This window comes from Ursus maritimus, unplaced genomic scaffold (genome assembly GCF_017311325.1).
Source record: "Ursus maritimus isolate PB19 unplaced genomic scaffold, ASM1731132v1 scaffold_26, whole genome shotgun sequence".
Taxonomy (NCBI): domain Eukaryota; kingdom Metazoa; phylum Chordata; class Mammalia; order Carnivora; family Ursidae; genus Ursus; species Ursus maritimus.
In genome coordinates this window covers 20,346,875-20,365,652 of record NW_024425119.1, presented here as the reverse complement: position 1 = coordinate 20,365,652, position 18,778 = coordinate 20,346,875, and the positions used below count along the sequence as shown (strand labels likewise).

The 18,778-nt window shown below is 36.6% G+C and overlaps 1 protein-coding gene and 1 long non-coding RNA gene across 2 annotated transcripts in view; one reads left to right on the top strand and one right to left on the bottom strand.

Annotated features, from left to right (window-relative positions):
- ABCC9 (ATP binding cassette subfamily C member 9) overlaps positions 1-18,505 on the top strand; it is a 130,357-nt gene extending 111,852 nt beyond the window's left edge. Inside the window, exons 34-42 of the mRNA XM_008693117.2 lie at positions 753-854; positions 1,442-1,562; positions 2,867-2,997; positions 3,869-3,947; positions 5,829-5,937; positions 7,262-7,365; positions 10,073-10,206; positions 11,752-11,814; positions 16,337-18,505. Of these exons, the coding sequence (XP_008691339.1) occupies positions 753-854; positions 1,442-1,562; positions 2,867-2,997; positions 3,869-3,947; positions 5,829-5,937; positions 7,262-7,365; positions 10,073-10,206; positions 11,752-11,814; positions 16,337-16,474 (981 nt within the window). The 3' untranslated portion in view covers positions 16,475-18,505. The remainder of the gene's footprint in view (positions 1-752; positions 855-1,441; positions 1,563-2,866; positions 2,998-3,868; positions 3,948-5,828; positions 5,938-7,261; positions 7,366-10,072; positions 10,207-11,751; positions 11,815-16,336) is intronic.
- LOC103665231 overlaps positions 11,833-18,778 on the bottom strand; it is a 22,226-nt gene continuing 15,280 nt past the window's right edge. The window contains exon 3 of the long non-coding RNA XR_569245.1: positions 11,833-11,941. This is a non-coding gene — a long non-coding RNA (uncharacterized LOC103665231). The remainder of the gene's footprint in view (positions 11,942-18,778) is intronic.

Sequence of the window (18,778 nt, the reverse complement as noted above, 5' to 3'; positions counted from 1 at the left end):
TTTTCTAAAAAAAAAAAAAAGAAAGAAAAGAGAGTGGACAGCTCTGCCCTCTTTTTTATTTGAGTTAAAGACTGGTCTCAATGAATTTTTTAAATTTCGCCAAAGAGTTTATCACTGATAGACCATAGATAATTCAGATGCTCTAAGACAGTCCCACACTTCCCATTTATGAGTAAATACAACCCTAATTCTTATTTACGTGGAATCTGGAGATTTAATGTCCCAGACTCTGAGCTCAGATATTTGACAAAAAGTTTAGACATGAATCTCAACAAGGTATCCAGATGCAAATTTCTGCAGGGCCCTTATTATATTGCTCAAGGGAGATAGATCACACAACCCAGACATAAGCACACATGAAATTTAAGGTAGTAAATCAAGTCCCCAAATAATTACTTATCTGGCAACACAATGCAATAGAAAGGGCTGGTGGGGGGAAGGGGAGGAGAAAAAGAAACCCTATGGCTGATGCTGGTTGGGCCACAAATTGCAGCTGAATTTCTGGCAAGTTATTTAAGTTCTCTGAATCCGTTTCTGCATGGATACAATGAGAGCATTGAATTACACCCATTCCAGCCTTAAAATGGTGAGTCGGCATTCATCCATATCTTAGGTAGCCTTCCTCAGAAACTTAACAGGACACACAAGAAGTTATGTGTACTGTCTTAGTGATCACCTCTCTAAATTGATTAGGTTCTTTTGTTTAAGAACTTGAGGAAATTTTTGTAATGCTTTTTCTCGCTCCTTTCTAGGATTATCTGGGAGCTTGCATTGTCCTCACTGCCTCTATTGCATCCATCAGCGGCTCTTCCAATTCTGGATTGGTGGGTTTGGGTCTTCTGTACGCACTTACGGTAGGTATCGATGAACACATCTCTTTTCATGTAGTGTTGGAGGTACCTTCCATAATTATTATCAACTCCTATTCATGGACATAAGAGGAGCAGATTGAAATTCACAACAAAATGACCTCTTACAAATAATAGGAGATTGGGGCCCAAACCCAGCATTTTCGGGCAGCATGGATTCAGTCCTGATACTGCGAATTGGTTTTTAGAAACTCCTCAGAATCTATGGTGAGAGATTCCCAAGGCTGTTTGAGATCCCTGTCGTAAGTTGTTCACAACCTATTTTGGGAAACTAAAATGAATACGAATATAAATGAGATAAGGGCAAACGGGTACATCCAACTCGTGCAGGGAAGTCAGAGGACAGTTCACGAATCATTGACATGTGAGGACCCTTGAAGAAGAGTGGACACCTCCTTTGCCTGCTTTATCCCATGACACCCTCCCTGGCCTCTGATATCTTGCAGCACTTACAAATTGTACCACATGATGTACACTAACTGTCCAAGTCATCCTATCCTAAAATATCCAGTGATTACAAAGATCGTTACTTCATTTTAAATGTGTTAATTTCTTTTTGTCACCTGACACAGATAACCAATTATTTGAACTGGGTTGTGAGGAACTTGGCTGACCTGGAGGTCCAGATGGGGGCAGTGAAGAAAGTGAACAGTTTCTTGACTATGGAATCTGAGAACTATGAAGGCACTATGGGTATTGTTCTGAATATTATTTTGTTTCACTTAAATATTTTATACAAATATTAATTGTGTGTCAGACACATTGTCATTTTTGCTTTTGTTTTCCACTTTAATATCCAGAGAATCCCTTTTCGTCTTGCCTTTATTTTATGAGGTACACCTGAAATGATATGACTAGACCTGAAAATTTTGGGATACGACCAGACTCCGAATAGATATTATGTAGTAATATTTAAAGGGAATTATAAAAAGTATTTGGACTTCATTACATTTGTTACCAGCCTACACTATGAACTATTGTGTTCTCTTCCTCAAGATCCTATTAACTTAGATGTCAAGAAACTTGGATCTTACTGAGATTCTCAGCTTTGCTAGAATAAAATTGGCAGGAAATTCAATACTGCAGACAGAATGATCTTTCTTAAATTCAAATTTCATGCTTAAAATACATTCTTTTGCCTAAATCCTTCAATAACTATCTAGATCTTCAAGGACAAAGTCCAGAAAAGTTAGCTAAGACCACTAGACTCTTCATTAGTTGATCCTTGCCCACCTATCTGGTCTCATCTCTCATCATCTATCCATGACTTTTACTCTGGTCATACCAACATTCTATGCCTTCTTTTTATCTTTGTTCTCTCCATATATATTTGAAACAAATTTCCCCATCCCTAATCCTTTAAGACCCATCGCAGGCACCATCTTCTCTTGAAACCCTCCTGGAACTCTCAGGTTACCAGCATCCGTGCTCCCAGAGCACCTTGGGTTGGACTCCATCATGTGACTCTGCATGCAGTCCTATAGATCCCGATGCTTCCCCAGGACACAGGAGCACCTTGAGGCATGTCTTTCATCTCCATATTCCCAACATCTTGCAAAACACTTCTCACATTTTAAGCACTCAAATGTTTGAAGATTGATTGACTGAACAAATGAATCAATTCGCAGATGAACTATCTTCAATAGAATCAAGTGATGGAATGTAGAAAAGACAGGATAGTTCATGCTTCAAAAAGAAACACACATATAGAAAACTATTTTGAAGGTTCTTAATCAATAGGCCTTTACTCCAAATGTAATTTTAATTTTAAAAAGATACAGAATTTGGTTCAATATTATTTTAAATTCATAAAAAATGTATATGTTAGTATGTATAAATGTATATAAGTATGTGTATGTGTCTTCCTGCCCCTCTCTCCTTCCTTCCCCCTCCCTCCCTCTCCCACCATCTCTCTCCCCCTCTATCCCGTTCCCTCTCTCCTTGGCCCCCTCTTTCTCTCTCCCATTCATTTTCCCTACTTCACCCTCACCCCCCAGACCCTTCTCAAGTTCCAGACCATTGGCCACAAGAAGGAGAGATCAAGATTCATGACCTGTGTGTCAGATATGAAAATAATCTGAAACCTGTTCTTAAGCATGTCAAGGCTTACATCAAACCTGGGCAAAAGGTATGGAACTCACTGCCATTTGTTTCATACAAATCAGAAAATGGAGCCACTTGATCACTACCTAAGCTCTTGAGACATTCAGCCAAGAACATTCTCAACTGGGCTCACATAATACTCCCTGCACTTTACAGGTCAAATTATGTACGTAAAAGAGAAAAGAGAGAGATAGGATCAGGATAAAATACATGTTCTCTACGTTGTATTGCCGTTCATTAGTCTCCCTTGAAGATCAGGAAAATCAACAATATGTGTATTTTTCCAAATTTCTGGCTCCTGGCTTACAGCCATATCAGACATCCCCTTGGGAACTAATGCATTTGTACTAGCTTTAGTCCCAAAACTATTTGTTTTAGCTACTTTAAAAAGAGAAAATATTGTGATGAGCACTGGGTGTTATACACAGCTATTGAATCGTTGAACACTACATTAGAAACTAATGATGTACTATATGGTGGCTAACTGAACACAATAAAAAATAAATCCATAAAATAAAAAATAAAAAGAGAAAATGTGCAGAAAAAAATTAGAGCCAGTCTACTTTTTCTTATAAAATCATCACTTCTAAGATAAAATTGAATACTTATTAGAGCAATAATATACTAAATGCAAAAATTAAGCCATGAAGAAAAAACACAGCCACATAAAAATAAAAAGAGTTAGAATGAAATCATTGAATATTTGGTGAAGACTCTATTTTTACCTTAATGATGATACATAAAGGAGACCTAAGAAAAGAATGACGGTTTATTTTAACTATTTAAATAGAGGCATAGTTTCCCCCGTGGTATCTTGTTGAAATTAAAAACACTTTTTGCCCATCTTCTGTCTTTTTTTTGAGTCCTTTTCTCTCTGAGTGACATTTGCTTTTTAGGTGGGCATATGTGGTCGCACTGGCAGCGGGAAATCATCATTATCACTGGCTTTCTTCAGAATGGTGGATATATTTGATGGTAAGTTACCAACTGAATGTTCTCATTGGCTGTGTGGTGTTTTCCTTAGAAGAAGTGAGACATCAACTTACCTAATCCTGCAGAAATAAAGAGCAAATATTTATAAGGACTTTGTGTCCTGCGACCCATGGTGTGAGGCAGGTGTCCCAGATCAACAGTCTAGAAGTAAAGAATGAACATAAAATTGCTAATAAGATTATTAGCTCTAAACTCAGCTCTAGAGAGTGTTGTTAAAGAATTCTAATAAACTGATAAAATGAAAACAAAGCCACCCATTTTGCACAGCAGTAGATGCAGGTGGCATTTCAAGAGGAAGGGAGAGAAAGGAAGACTGTCTTGCTTTGTTCAAACTAAAAACACATCCATTTCCATCAAAGGAAAAAAATGCAAGGAGATAAGTAATCTGCATTATTAATTTTGGTGCAAGACTCTTACCTTCATAACATAGTTTAATGATGCTGAACATTTTGTGGGGGTAGCAACCTGCAAAGTGCCAAGCACATGTTGACAATATAAAAAAATATTTATTCATCCACAAAATTATAACATGATACATGGAATAATTTAATCTTTGCTTTAGAAAAAATATGTCACATTATTTAGTCTATCAAGTGGCCTATAAATAGCCCAGCACATAAACCATCCTGAATAAATGGGTATCCAGCAATATGCTTGATCAGCTCAAGGAAGTGTTTCCTATTATTATCTGAAATGATTGTGATGATGATTATAGTACTTCAGGTTTTTATTGTACTTGACAGTTTATATTATTTAATTTAATGTATACAACAGCTCTGTGAGGTGAAGAGGTCAGTTTATGAACAGAGATGAACTACAGTAATTGCAGTCTCCTTGGGGTTTGGATTTGGCATCGGCTGCTGGGTTAGCAGCTTGCTCTTCCATGGCTAGTAATAATAAATAATACACAGCTACTATAAAGACTTTCAGTGGATTTGCATTATAACTCAGTTACATGATCCAAAGACAATTGATTGACACTTTTAATTAAAAAACAAAACAACTGTGGTTAGAATTGAACATAATAGATTAGCCTGTTCCTTATGAATCCAGAAACATGCTTTCAGGCCCCATATGGGCTATCAATGAGTGATTCTCTTGTTTAGCATTAGGTTGTTAAGATTTTAACAGATAGTGTGTTATTCCTGAAAGAAAGTTTCAACTGATAACCTTGTCTCCTCTTGAAACTACATCTAGCTGGAAAAGGGACTCTACCTGCCACTCTTTGCCTGGCCTGTTCATTTCATATGGCAGTTCTGTCTTTGCACAAAGTGATAAGATAAAATAATCTATCAATTTGAGGCAAAGACATCAAGATGGCACAAGTCTCTAATAAGTCTAAATACAGTATGGAGAAATTAATTAAAAGTTGATATCTATGTTATAGAATTTCCTTTCTTATTTGCAATACACTGTCCTGTTCAATCAATAAAAGAGTGAATATAGACAAAAATCACTGTCTTCGAAGAGTTTATATTCTAGTCGGGAAAGAGAGAAAATAAAAAAAAAGATAGTTGCATGTATATAGAATATCTTATGAAAGAAAAGAAAGCAGGGAACAAGGATAAAGGAATATTAGAAGGAAGAGGACGCTTTAAGGAGAAAAAGTACTTTGGGTTTGTATGAACCATGGGAACTGAATAGAAACTGAGAATCTCTTTCAGAGAAACTACATAAGAAAGAGAAACTACCACCAAAATATATATTTCTCATAGAGATGGATAATGATGTTTTTAATACTTAAATGGAAAGCTTCACCTTCTGAGTTTCAACCCCGAACTAGGAAAGTACTTTCAATTTGTAAACAAATATTATTTTACTTCTGATTTTACGTGCCTGCAATTTTTTGTTTCTGTTTAACAGGAAAGATTGTCATTGATGGGATAGACATTTCAAAACTACCACTGCACACACTACGTTCTAGACTTTCAATCATTTTGCAGGATCCAATACTATTCAGTGGTTCCATTAGGTAAGTGATGTATTCAACAGAAACCCGAATGTCTCAGGATTTACCTTTTGGCTCATAGGAGGGTTTTACTCAGAACTGTTTTTCAGATAGGTGTGAATGACATTATTGGGATGATAAGATTGAATATTCTGGCCAACAATTTGGTTTGGGAAACCCTAAAGCTGCTAAATTAACCTACAGAGGCCAGTCCTTTATGTTTTTCCAGGAGCTCTGCTCTTTCAATTTGATTCCACAAAAGTCACTTTCCCTCTGTACTTGGGGCAGTGATTCTTGGCAGACATTTCTAAGGTGTTCTACCCTACAGATCTCCCGCCTATCATTTAATGCAACTGGCTTGGGCTCAGCAGATACTGAGTTCGGTTAATCCCTTGATTCCCCCATCCCTCACAATTTTTCTTGCAGCCAGAATTGCTTTTAAGAAGCTGCTACAATCTTCTCCATGCCTGGTTTATGGTTTCCCGCAGTAAAAAAAAAAAAAAAAAAGGCAATATCTACTATCTGCTAAGTGCTTTAAATATATTGTCTCATTACATCCTCAAAGCACTGCTCTAGTATACGTATTATTATCCTGAATTTACAGATGAGAATTTTGAACCTCAGAGAAGCTCTAACTAGTTCAAGTTCATACACTCAGTAAGTGGTAGAACCACAATTCCAAGTAAAGTTTGTCTGACTCCAAAGTTCTCCATGGCATGATCCACCAGGTCATGTCTCTCGTTGCATCCATCCTCTGCTCTCTCTTGTTCACCTCCTCTACCTTAATTACAAAGAAGTATTGCTACCTCCTTTTGTCTTGAAGAGAAAATGGACGTAAGATTGCTCAATATTCAGCTGTAGAAGTTAAAAGTTGAGGATGTATCCAGTTATTTAGCATTGCCATGGTGAATTTATATGTCTGGATAGATTTATTATGAATACTACTATTGTGGGTGGTGCAGTGTGGTTCATCTAAAATAGTATTACATGTTCCTTTTTATCATCGGTTCTATAAAAACACTTTGCTAGACACTATTCAAGTTATATTAAACATAATATAAAAGTGGATAAATCTACATAATGAATTTTATCATGTCCTATCTTGCATATAAACTTACTGATTGTGTCTTCAGGAAACATTTTTGATAACATTAAGGTTATTCATTTATTCATCTAACACGAATTGAATGCCTGCTCTGTCCTGAGCACTGTTCTAGGTACTAGGGATAGAGCAATAACCAAAACAAATTGGACTTATATTTTAAGGAAAGAACAGCAATAAGCAAACATATGTAAAAATGCCTTTATTTTTATTTATTGACTAAATAACTTATTTTCCCCCCTACAGATTTAATTTAGATCCAGAGTGTAAATGCACAGATGACAGACTCTGGGAAGCTCTAGAAATTGCTCAGCTGAAGAATATGGTCAAATCCCTACCAGGAGGTCTAGGTATATTTTCTAGAGAATGCACTTGTTTTTACATATGCAATTATTTCTATATATCTCTATCTATATTTTATGCTGGAACCACATAATTCATGTTAAATCCCTTATATTTAAAATAATCTCCAAAAGGTCATTGGGACACTTCAAAATCTAATGTTTTTGCATGGGATATCAGAGGATGAAACCTCTAACAAATTCTGTTCTATATGAATACTCCAGAATACTCCAGTTAATACATTTAACTCTTCAGTCTTTTCACTTGAGTGGTACAGGTTATTTTATTTTATTTTATTTTATTTTTTATTTTTTTAGAGAGAGAGGGCACAAGAGCACAAGCAGGGGAGGAGGGGCAGGGGGAGAGAGAGAATCTCAAGCAGGCTCAATCCACAACCCTGAGATCATGACCTGAGCTGAAATCAAGAGTCGGACAATTAACCTACTGAGCCACCCAGGTGCCCCAGTGGTACAGGTCATTTGTTGTTTTTGTTTTTGTTTTTTGTTTTTTAATAATTTTTATTACATTAGGTACAGGTCATTTGAATCAGAATGTTTCCTTGTGGTCATACTATTCATGTGATTGACATGACCCTTGACCCCCAGTAAATGGGTAAGAGGTTTGAAGAGGCTATTAGGTTCAAAGTAGTCAGTACCATGTAGGAGCAGACAGTTTCTCCACATTGGCAGCCATTTTCTTTGTTGCCAGGAGGGCTTCTTGCTTATATTTATGTGATGTAATTTCATGAAGACATTATATACTGTATCTTGCTGCAATGTCAGTTTTAGCCACCCATGTAAGGGATAAAGCATGTATTCAAACAATCATTGATATAAATTTAGTCCCAGAGGTAGACAATTTCTGGCAAATAACTAATGACAGAATTAAACAACAACAATAATGAAAGAACATGATTAACAAAACAAAACAACAGAGGGGCGCCTGGATGGCTCAGTCCCTTAAGCATCTGACTTCAGCTCAGGTCGGCATCCCAGGGTCCTGGGATGGAGCCCCACTTTGGGCTCCCTGCTCAGTGAAGAGCCTGCTTCTCCTTCTTCCTCTGCCGCTCCCCCTGCTCATGTTCTCTCTCTCTCACTCGCTCACTTTCGCTGTACCTCAAATAAATAAATAAAATCTTAAAAAAAAAAAACCAAAAACAGAAAGTGCACAATGCAGTCTTTAATTCATAAAAATGATGAATATCTATAATTTTGGACTTTTGCTACCTTAAAATATGAACTCATATAAGAAAACAGAAAGGTAAGAGTTGGTTGATATTCTAATTTTAGTACATAATATGTAGTTGCCACGTTCATTGTGTTGTTTTGGCATCTAGAAAAGAAATCAGCCCACAAAATAACACCATGTTTATTTGGGAAAGAGGATCTACTCAAAAACAATACCTTTTATGATTTTAAATTATGTCCCAAGGGAAAGGCATCCCACAAACAGAAATGGAGATAGCATGTCTCTAAAGATAGTTTTATCAACTTGCCAGTGTTAGACTATGGGAGCAATTCCAGGGACCTGGATGAACTTTCCCATCATAATTTTGATGTCTTACATGGCGAACCATTGAAGTCTACTTGAGAAATTGATAATGCATATAGACCCTTCTCCTGGGGTATTTAGACACACCTTTAGTAGTTGGGAATACAGGCAATTATGGCTTTGTAGTCCCCTTCACTCACATGAAAGTTGTATGTACCTGTTTTGAATCATAGGCACAGTGTTCAAGGGTTAGGGTACAGTGTAAGCAACAGAGGATTATATTTACGCTATGTAATTGAATGTTGCTTATGTTCATTGTCTTCATAAAGATTACATCAATTGCTTGATAAAGATCTGGTTCGGGCCAATTCTGGTGAAGAACATTCATCATCTCTCACACCCTCCTTATTTATTATGTAAATTAAAATTTAGAGAATAAAGGCATAGCTCCCAAGCATGAAATATTATAAGAATGTGATGCAATGAGAAAATAGAAAATAGAAATTTACCCCTAGGACTCTACTAGGAAGTGTTTGAATTCTAATAAAAGAGGTAAAACAAAATTAATCTTAATTAATCATAATTAATCTTAAACTCACAATAGAACAGTTTATGAAATGTGGATGGAAACCCAAAAAAAAAAAAAAAAGAAAACAATAATGAGGAACTAACATGCATTTATCCATTCAACAATGTTCTGTTCAGCTGCTATGTCAGATACCAAGTGCTGAGGATATACTGATGAACAAAAATAAATCCAGTCCTTAACCATGTGGAACTTACAGTCCAGTGGGATGGTATAATGAAAAGAGAATGGACATTGGAGTCAAGAATGTTCTGTTTCTTATCAAGCTCTACTGCAAATTAGCTGTGTGATCATGAGCAAGCCACTTCATTTCTCTGGGCCTGAGATAGTTATATTAAATAATCTCCTTAAATAATTATATTAAATAGCCTCTAGGGTCTTCCAGTCTTCAAAATGCCTTAACAGTATTTTATATCCAGCTATAAGTAGGTAATTTACCACCTTTTGTCAAAAACAGTACGGCCCAGGATCATATTCATTTTCCCAACGTAAAATTCCTCTTCACCTTTCCAGTATGAAATCTTCGCAGCAGTACAGTGAAATCCAGCATCCTCTTTAGGACATTCTTATTTTTCCTTACTTTGCTCAAGGAAAATGTTAGCAGCATTTCAGCGAAATCCTTGCTTCTCCTGATGTAGATGCAGTTGTCACTGAAGGTGGGGAGAACTTCAGCGTTGGACAGAGACAGCTGTTCTGTCTTGCTAGGGCCTTTGTCCGCAAAAGCAGCATTCTCATCATGGACGAAGCCACGGCTTCCATTGACATGGCCACGGTGAGTGCATTATCTACGCTTCTTAAATGGAAGAGCTGGGGAAATGCACATGAAATTTATAGCTTAGTTTTTCCTGATTGGGTTCAAAGTCCTTAGTACTGTTGTTTTCAGTGTCTTCTCATTCATCTCTTTAATCAACTGATGATAGCACATTGGGAATTACAGTAAAGGAGACGTGACAGTCTACTGCCAGTAAACATAAAATAAATTGGCCATCACTTTTTGATAAATTCTTAAAACCATAAAATTCCAGTGCTCAGTTGACGAGAGTACTGTACTGTATTCAAGCATTCAAGTCTTTTGTCATGGAAGTTATAGAATGAAGTCTGCAAATCTCTATTAATAGAAATTGCTAACCAAAATCAATCATTATTTTCTAAAGTAATTTGAAGAAGAAAGATTCACTAGAATTAATAATGACCTTCTCAGTGTGTTCATGGTAACAAACCAGAAACTTTGCTTTTTGAAAGAAATTATTTAAAACTGTTCAATATGCCAAGAGGAATCTGTCTAGAAGGTTGTGATTGAGTGGAGAAAATGTCACATTAAGCCACAAACTGTAAGCGTGAGCAATTAATGTTGTTGTCATACAAGTTAACTTGGTATTAAAAGTTTGGCATCAGAAAGGACAAAAATAAAAAATATCCACAAACATGATATTTTCTTGCTGCACACTCTAGATTGGATAAAAAATATCCAAAAAACTGGAATTCTTAACAGACAATTATATATGAAGATGCTAATTTGACATCATTTCTTTCTATTAAGACTAATCAGTTATACAAAGTTACATATCCTTCTCAAAGTTAACATAATTTAAAGTAATAAAATAGTTTCTAATTAAGCCAATTCACTAAATAAGCATAACTACATCAAAATTAGTATTAACTGCTAAGGATTTACAGTATTTACAATTTACAATAAAGGCTATTATAATACAGCCTCGGTAGAGATGAGAGAGAAAGGGAGAATGAATTAATTGGCAATAAGCCACTTGACAGGAAGGAAGTCTTTATATTAAGACTTAAGAATCAAGTTTTCCTCTGAGAGAGAGAGAATTTTTACTCAGAACATCTTTCAAAGTATGATAACAGTTTGTGGTGAAGATAAAAATGGTTTTTGCCTGGATGGTTGTTTTATGAGTCAAAATCCAAATTTGGGGCATGTATTTTATTTTTTCCCTTTTCTGACCCCAGGGTAAACACCATTTTAGGGTTTTATTAGTTTTGAATACATACTGTTTGTGGCATAACTCAAGTGAGCATTTCCATGCCCATTTAATGTTGTTTTCCCCTTTCAGTTCCCTCGTAACTATCAGTCATTCTGGGTTGATCACTGAGTTTTATTTGCTGTTTGAAGACCCTTTCTGAGCCCAACAGAAACTTGCTGTGAGGACTGCTCCCTGTCGCACCTTCCAGAGAAGACAGGAGCTGGGAGTTCTCAGAAGGGATTGGGCCTTGGAGGGGTGGGTGTGGTCTTTGCTCTCAGGGACAAAATAGTATGGAGAGAAAAAATGCAGACTTAATTTATTTATTTTTTTGGCAGGAAAACATTTTGCAGAAAGTGGTGATGACGGCTTTTGCAGACCGCACCGTTGTTACAATAGCTGTAAGTATCGGAGACAGGGTGGATTTACTCCTCTTTGGTTTTTGTTCAAAGATGCAATAATCTTTATTTTGGGGCAATTCAAGTATACGTATGTTGAATTATGTATTTCTTGGCCAATGTTCTGTATCTGTGCAAAACAAAAACAAAACAAAACAAAAACTCAGCTATGCTCTGAAAGCTTTTATATACTTTTTTCCCCAAAACTGTTCTACCTAGCTCCACTAAGTTACAGTGATGGGATATCCTAAATCTAAGGATTCCAGTAGGAATGCCTGCATTTTTTTCACCAGATACAGATGGTAGTTCATATGGGATAATTCTCTTTTCAATAATCTAATCATCTGATGAGCACTTTCAGAAGCAAAATTCTTCAACCTGACTACCAATTCTGCCACCGCTTACACTTGATTTCTGTTCTTATTCACCTAACTGCTTCAGAAAAGAAGGCAATGAGGTACATCACAGCTGAGGCAGATACTTTCTCTGAGCACCAATCAAACTGAGGAATTGCCCAGATCTTTGTATGTGTAATAGCTTACTTACAGTAGGCCATGGTTTTCTTCTTCCTCTTTGCAGATGGATGGATTCTTGCTCATATTTGGGCTTACTGTTTAACAAGAACTTTTTAAAATGAATCACCTGGACATTTTCCCTCTTGCTGATTCTTGTCTTTCCATTTCTCTTTTCTCTCCAGCACCGTGTCTCTTCTATCTTGGATGCGGGTCTTGTGTTAGTCTTCTCTGAGGGTATCTTAGTGGAGTGTGATACTGTGCCCAACTTGCTCGCCCACAAGAATGGCCTCTTTTCCACTTTGGTGATGACCAACAAGTAGACCGTCATCAGCTACTCTGCCAACTGTCCCATTCTCTGGTAGATATCTTAGGGGGGTCCCCTCAGCCAGGCAGGGCTAATACAGTGATTAAAGGGGGTGGTGTGGGAACTATCTACCGAGTATTCTCACATAAATCTGCTCGACCAGCTGCTTCCATTATGTTCAATACCAAATGGGGCGCACGCATAATTCGCTAATATATATAAGAGATAGTATTTACAGAAATCCGAGAACCAGATTTACCTCTGTCCTGGGGGCCAATTTCACTGTTCTTTGGGGATATATTGTGAAGTGTTCTTAAAAATACTGTACATGGTCCTTACCTGACTGAAGATGGCATTTTTTTTAAATTCACAGACTTATTTAGGTTTCACTGTTGAATACTGGGAGCTATGTATGGAGTGCTTACTTATGCTTCCATTTTTGTGAATGATGCATGGAGAAAGTGCACCCTTTGAAGTGTAGCTTTTTTTTAAGTGGCAGGAAATGACTCCCATCAGGGCCCACCTTCTGGACACTGGGCCTAAGTAAAGAAAAAGCCTCTTTTCTCTCACTTCCTCCATGAACTCTGCCCTGGAGGACAGTTACCACCTGATTAAGTCATTTATAGTTGAGTGTGAATGATTCAGCAGGTGAGAGAATTGGCTAATTTGAAAAACAGTTCTCTAATATTTTCAAGAATTTTCTCACTGGAAACAGTAGGGAGATATTTGTGGGGGGAGTAGAAAGAAAGGGCAGGTAAAGGCGGAGGGAAGCAGATCCTTGGCTACCCAAAAGATGTTTTCTCTCTTCTGCATGAAGCATGGTATTGTTGAGCGGCCCCATTTAGTTTACACCTGGAAGATTACTTGAGCATAATTTGTATTTTTAACCAAAAGATTATGTCCACCTACATTCACTGAATACTTTTCCATAGACTTCTGTATCTTTCACTCGTTCTTCATTTCAAGGCCACTAGGATACCTCCCCACGGGGACACAGAAAGCCATGGGTAGGACGAATTACCATGGGACCAACTCCTCTTACCAGGCTCTTAACAGAGAGAGACCAGCAGCCTGTGGTAGAACCTTGGTAGAGTGATTCTCAGCTCTTTAGTTAAACAGTAACTGTTCTTTCTTCCCTGCTAAAAGTTGTTCTGTTAATTTTGTTAACTACCAGTGAAAATTGTGAAAGAACTTCAAAAGATAACTTTCTCTGTCTTCTAAAAGGAAGCCTTCATGCACCAAAATAGTGCATGGCATTTATTTATGAAAGTGATTTTTCATCTTTCACTCTTGATTAGATTAATTTCTCTAGAGCACTTTGAAAATTGCATCAATACTCTTATAATTGACACCACACTTTCTCAAGCAAAAAATGATTTGGATTAATGGAATAAGCACCACATATATTTCTTTCTGTTGGCCAAGATTTTTCCATGTTTTTATTTTTATTTCTTAAACAAACATTATTTTAGTATAATAAGGCAATGTTTATAATATTCTATTTAGGGATTGAGAGGCCAGATTCTTTTTTTAGCATCGGTGATATGGTTATTGAAGAATTAATCTTTTTTGGAGGGAAAATACACAGAAGATATTAAACAGTTCAGTAACCTTAAGTTTATTTTTTTTCTAAATGCATGGGTAGACAAGTGACTCCAGTATCCTCTCAAAGGTAAAGAAACATTATCCTGCCAATTTTGGTAATTCCTAAATACATGTTATTCATTACCAATATTCAGTGAATGGTAGGTTTGTCTATGGATGTTGGAAATGGTGGTACATGTTCTGAGCTGGCATCTTTATTATCCTCCGTGTATGTCTTTCTTTTCTCCTCCAGTTGTCCTAACTGTGACTGTTTGCTTTTCTGAAAGCATAAGCATTGAGACTACCCCATCTACATGGCCCAGGGCTGATGATAGGCATTTGGCCCGAGGGATGGCTTTAGGTTGGACTCTGGGTTGTTAGGAGAAGGGACTTTGGAAACCTGTGTATCAGATTCACAGACGATATTTCTGAGTTTGGCACTCCCATCAGCACGCTGGTGTTTTGACCTGCATAGTCCAGGTCCAATATGGTAGCCCAGAACCACATGTGGCTATTGAGCATTTAAAACTCAGGTGGTCCAAATTAAGACATGTTGTAAATGTGAAATACAACCTTGATTTCAAACACCTGGTACTAATAGAAAAACATAAAAGATACCATTACTAATTTTTCTATTGGTTATATATTGAAATATTTTGAATATATTGGGTTAAAATATATTATTAAAATGGATTTCATGGGATACCTAGATGGCTCAGTCGGTACAGCATGTGACTCTTCATCTCAGGGTCATGAGTTCAAGCCCCACATTGGGCATGGAGCTTACATTAAAAAAAAAAAATCAAGTGGATTTAATATAACTTAAGATAGATTTCATCTGTTTATTTGTGCCTTGAAAATGTGGCTTTTAAGAAATTTAAAATTACTTATGTCTCACATTTGTGGTCCACATTATATTTCTACTTCACAGCACCTATCTTACCAAGAGAAGTAAAAAGACCCATGGGCACAGATTTTTCCCTTGTAAATTTTAAAAATAAAAAGTAATAGTAGCTGACATTTAGTATGTGCTCGTATGTGTCAGACAAGTTGCTGAATTCCTTTTACATGGATTACTTCATTTGATCCTCACCACCATTCTTCGAGGCAGGTACTATATTTTTGCCTCATTTTATAGATGTGGAACTTGAGTCATACAAAAGTTGAGTTTGCTGATCAGGATTGCACAACCACACAGGTGGTTTTGGAAAGCAAAATACACGCTCAGTCTAACCTCAAAGCCTACGCTCTTAACCACAGCGCTAATAATGGAAGGTGAGCAATCTTTGAAAGTAGCAGATACTCCCTACAAAACAATTTGATAGCAGGCTGGAAATACCTCATGCTTTGAAGTTAATACCTGATTTTATGCTGGATCTGCTACTTGTTATCTACGTGATCTCCTGTTTTTGCTTTATCTCCGTGAGCCACAATGGTCTTGTGCATAAAGAAGAGGGAAAACACCCACATTTGAGGAATGTTTTGATGATTAATAAGTATGTGTGTGGAGCACCTAATGTATATGTTCAAGTAGCTTTTATTAGTAGTAATTACTAATCCCAAAGCTTCTCTCCAAAAGGTGCCAGGTGAAAAGAGAGAACAAGTGTGTGGCAGTGATCTCTAAAGACTAAGGCACGGCATGTCTGAAGTCCTGGGTAACCCCTGCTAATGCTGCATGCCAGAATGCACTTCCCCATAGTGTTCCCAGAATCGAACCACCTTCCAAGGCTCTTCAAATTGTGCATTAGCCCACGAATTAGTTGACTCTACACAAGAGATAATTTTAGTCTAGACTAAACTATAACCCAACTGGTTCACGATGGGTCTTCTTATCGTTTAATTATTGGACAAACAAAATTAGCCTCCTTGCGTTTCCATGAAAGTGCTGAAACTACTATTTAGCTACACTCAATTTAACACAGCCCATCTAAGACCCAGTCACACTCGCCAGTGTTTAAAAGTATGTAAATAATGATACGTTAAATAAGACAGAAAAAAAGGCTGTGCTTCTATTCTGGTACCTCCTAGCACCCCAAGATAAATAATCGGTGAGACATGCGTATTCCATTGCTTTGGCTTGTGAAATATGTAACAAGTACGTGTATTTTCTTTTCACTCGCAGCATCGGGTTCACACTATTCTGACGGCAGACCTGGTTATTGTGATGAAGCGAGGAAATATTTTAGAATATGACACTCCGGAAAGCCTCTTGGCTAGGGAAGATGGAGTTTTTGCTTCTTTTGTTCGTGCAGACATGTGAAGGGCTGTCGTAAACCGATACATGGATTTAAAATAATGCAGTCATAACCTACTTAACGGATCATCAGCTAGACCTTCAAAAAGTGGCATCTTAAATTTTTACACTTTTGTAAAGCATATGTGTTGTGTTGTGGGACTTTGTAATTAGTTACAATGTCACTTTACCAATGAATATTGTATTTCCTCTTGATATTTCTTTTTTGTTTTGTTTTCCAAGATCTTACTGCTTAATATCTTCATTACTGATGATTTTCTAATGATTAAGCCACTTAACTTTAAGAATAGTAGGCTGTATTAAAACATGTAAGCTACTTTAAGTGGTAAGTCAACAGCTATAATTTCTCATAATTTTAAGTCTGATAAATATCTCTCAGGCATAGAAGTCACCATGAGTATTCAGTATGGTTATACTCTTATTTGTAAGAATATGATTTCCTTTTTGTTGGTGTCCCCAGATGTTATTGGAAGAGAATTAAGAGGGCAGGTTTTCTAATCAGTGAGAAAATAAAACACTCAAATCCATTATCTACTGGATGAGAATATTCTCTGTTCATTTCCTTAATAATAATACTGATGCTTCCTTTACCAGTCTCTCTTCCTCATCTAAATTGTTTCCTGTTACCAAGAAGTCATTTATGGTACCTTTGGAAAGGCAAAGCCTTAACCAGAAAGATCGTGGAAAGAGTTTGGATATTTGAAAACTTATACTGAAGGTTCCATCTTTCCCTGTCCAGTCAGGAGGGAGTTCCTAAGATATCAGGAATAATGTGCTTTTTCCAGACTAAAGTTCTAAGAGTAAATACACTCAATCCTTCCATGACAGGCCAGCTAAAGCTCTCTATGGTTTAATTTTCATCACTAGATGTGGTTACGATCCTGAGCCCTAAAATGCCACATTATTCAAGATTCAGGAGCATAGGCAAGTGGCCTCGTTTGCCTATATAAATATATATGAAACAAGTGTCTATTTCAAGGTGCAAGAGTATACTTCTTTTTGACATTTCTGCCCAGTGGTGTCCCACGTGTATCCATTTGGTACTGCTTTAATTTTTAATGCACATGCAAAAAGTGATTCAAAATGTTATATTTTAATGTGCATGTTAAGAGTGCATCCAAAATGGATGGAATAGTAGTGTTATGCTTTGCTTAAATATAAATTAATAAATTTTATAATACTAAAACTTACCTGCACTGTCATACTAAGCAGCCAAAGCTTTCTACTACGATTCTCTGCCCATCTAGTATAAATACCATGGATTTTCATACGAGGACCTGTGTGCATTGCTAGATTCTGAAGAATTATAACTGATAGAAAAAGAGAATTTGTGCTCCCTTCCTCTAGTTTTTATGTTCAGTTTATTGTATTGTGTACTCACTCTTGGGAAATCTGTAGTGCTTGTTTGTCTGGCATATATGACTGGGCCTTCACCTGAATATAGCGTCCTGATGTTTACCTAAAATAAGTTCCATAAGGATGGACAGACATGTTCTGTGTCATCTGGCTTTAATTGTCACCGTTTATTGTATATATAAAACCTCATTGAGAAAAAGCCTCTTAATGTTTCCAAAGCTAAACAAAACAGAATCAGTAACTATTAAATCAATCTTGAAAATATTTTCTAAAAATTCTCCCAATCTCCTCCAAGTATTTCCGGCATGGAAATTTTTGTAAGGCTGCATTTACATGATGCTTGTTATCAACTTACACCTCATTCTCACAGAGAAATGGGGATTTACCCATAACAGTAACCCCTCACGATATTTGTAAATTATACCGCTCTACAGGCAATGTCAACAGAAGCACAGCTAAGAACATGAAACTGAGAATCACATTTATCATTCGGACACCCAAGTGGTCACTAGTTCCTCATAACTTTTGGTCATTGAAGTTGAGTGTTTAATTGTTTACAAAACTGAACAGACTGAATCAAGTCAGGAACGACGTTTTTAATTGTTTAATCATTTATTATGCTATATACATGATCTATTGAATATAGAAATGGCTCGTCTTGAAATAACTTTTTAGTAAATAGATACATACCTATAAAGGATGATCCTTAACCAAATCAAATCTTACACTCCCAAATTTTACATTTAATTAACTAAAATCCATTTTATAAATTTTAATTCCTTAATATTTGTTAAAAGCAATAAATGCATAAAAACTTATATGAAAAATAACAAGGTTACTGATATCACTGTGAGGTTTTTAAAAAATTTCTCTTAAAGGACCATGCGTCCTCTATTCTTGTCCTACTACTCATGATCCATTTAAAAGCTTAGCTCTAGTTTAGATACCAGAAGA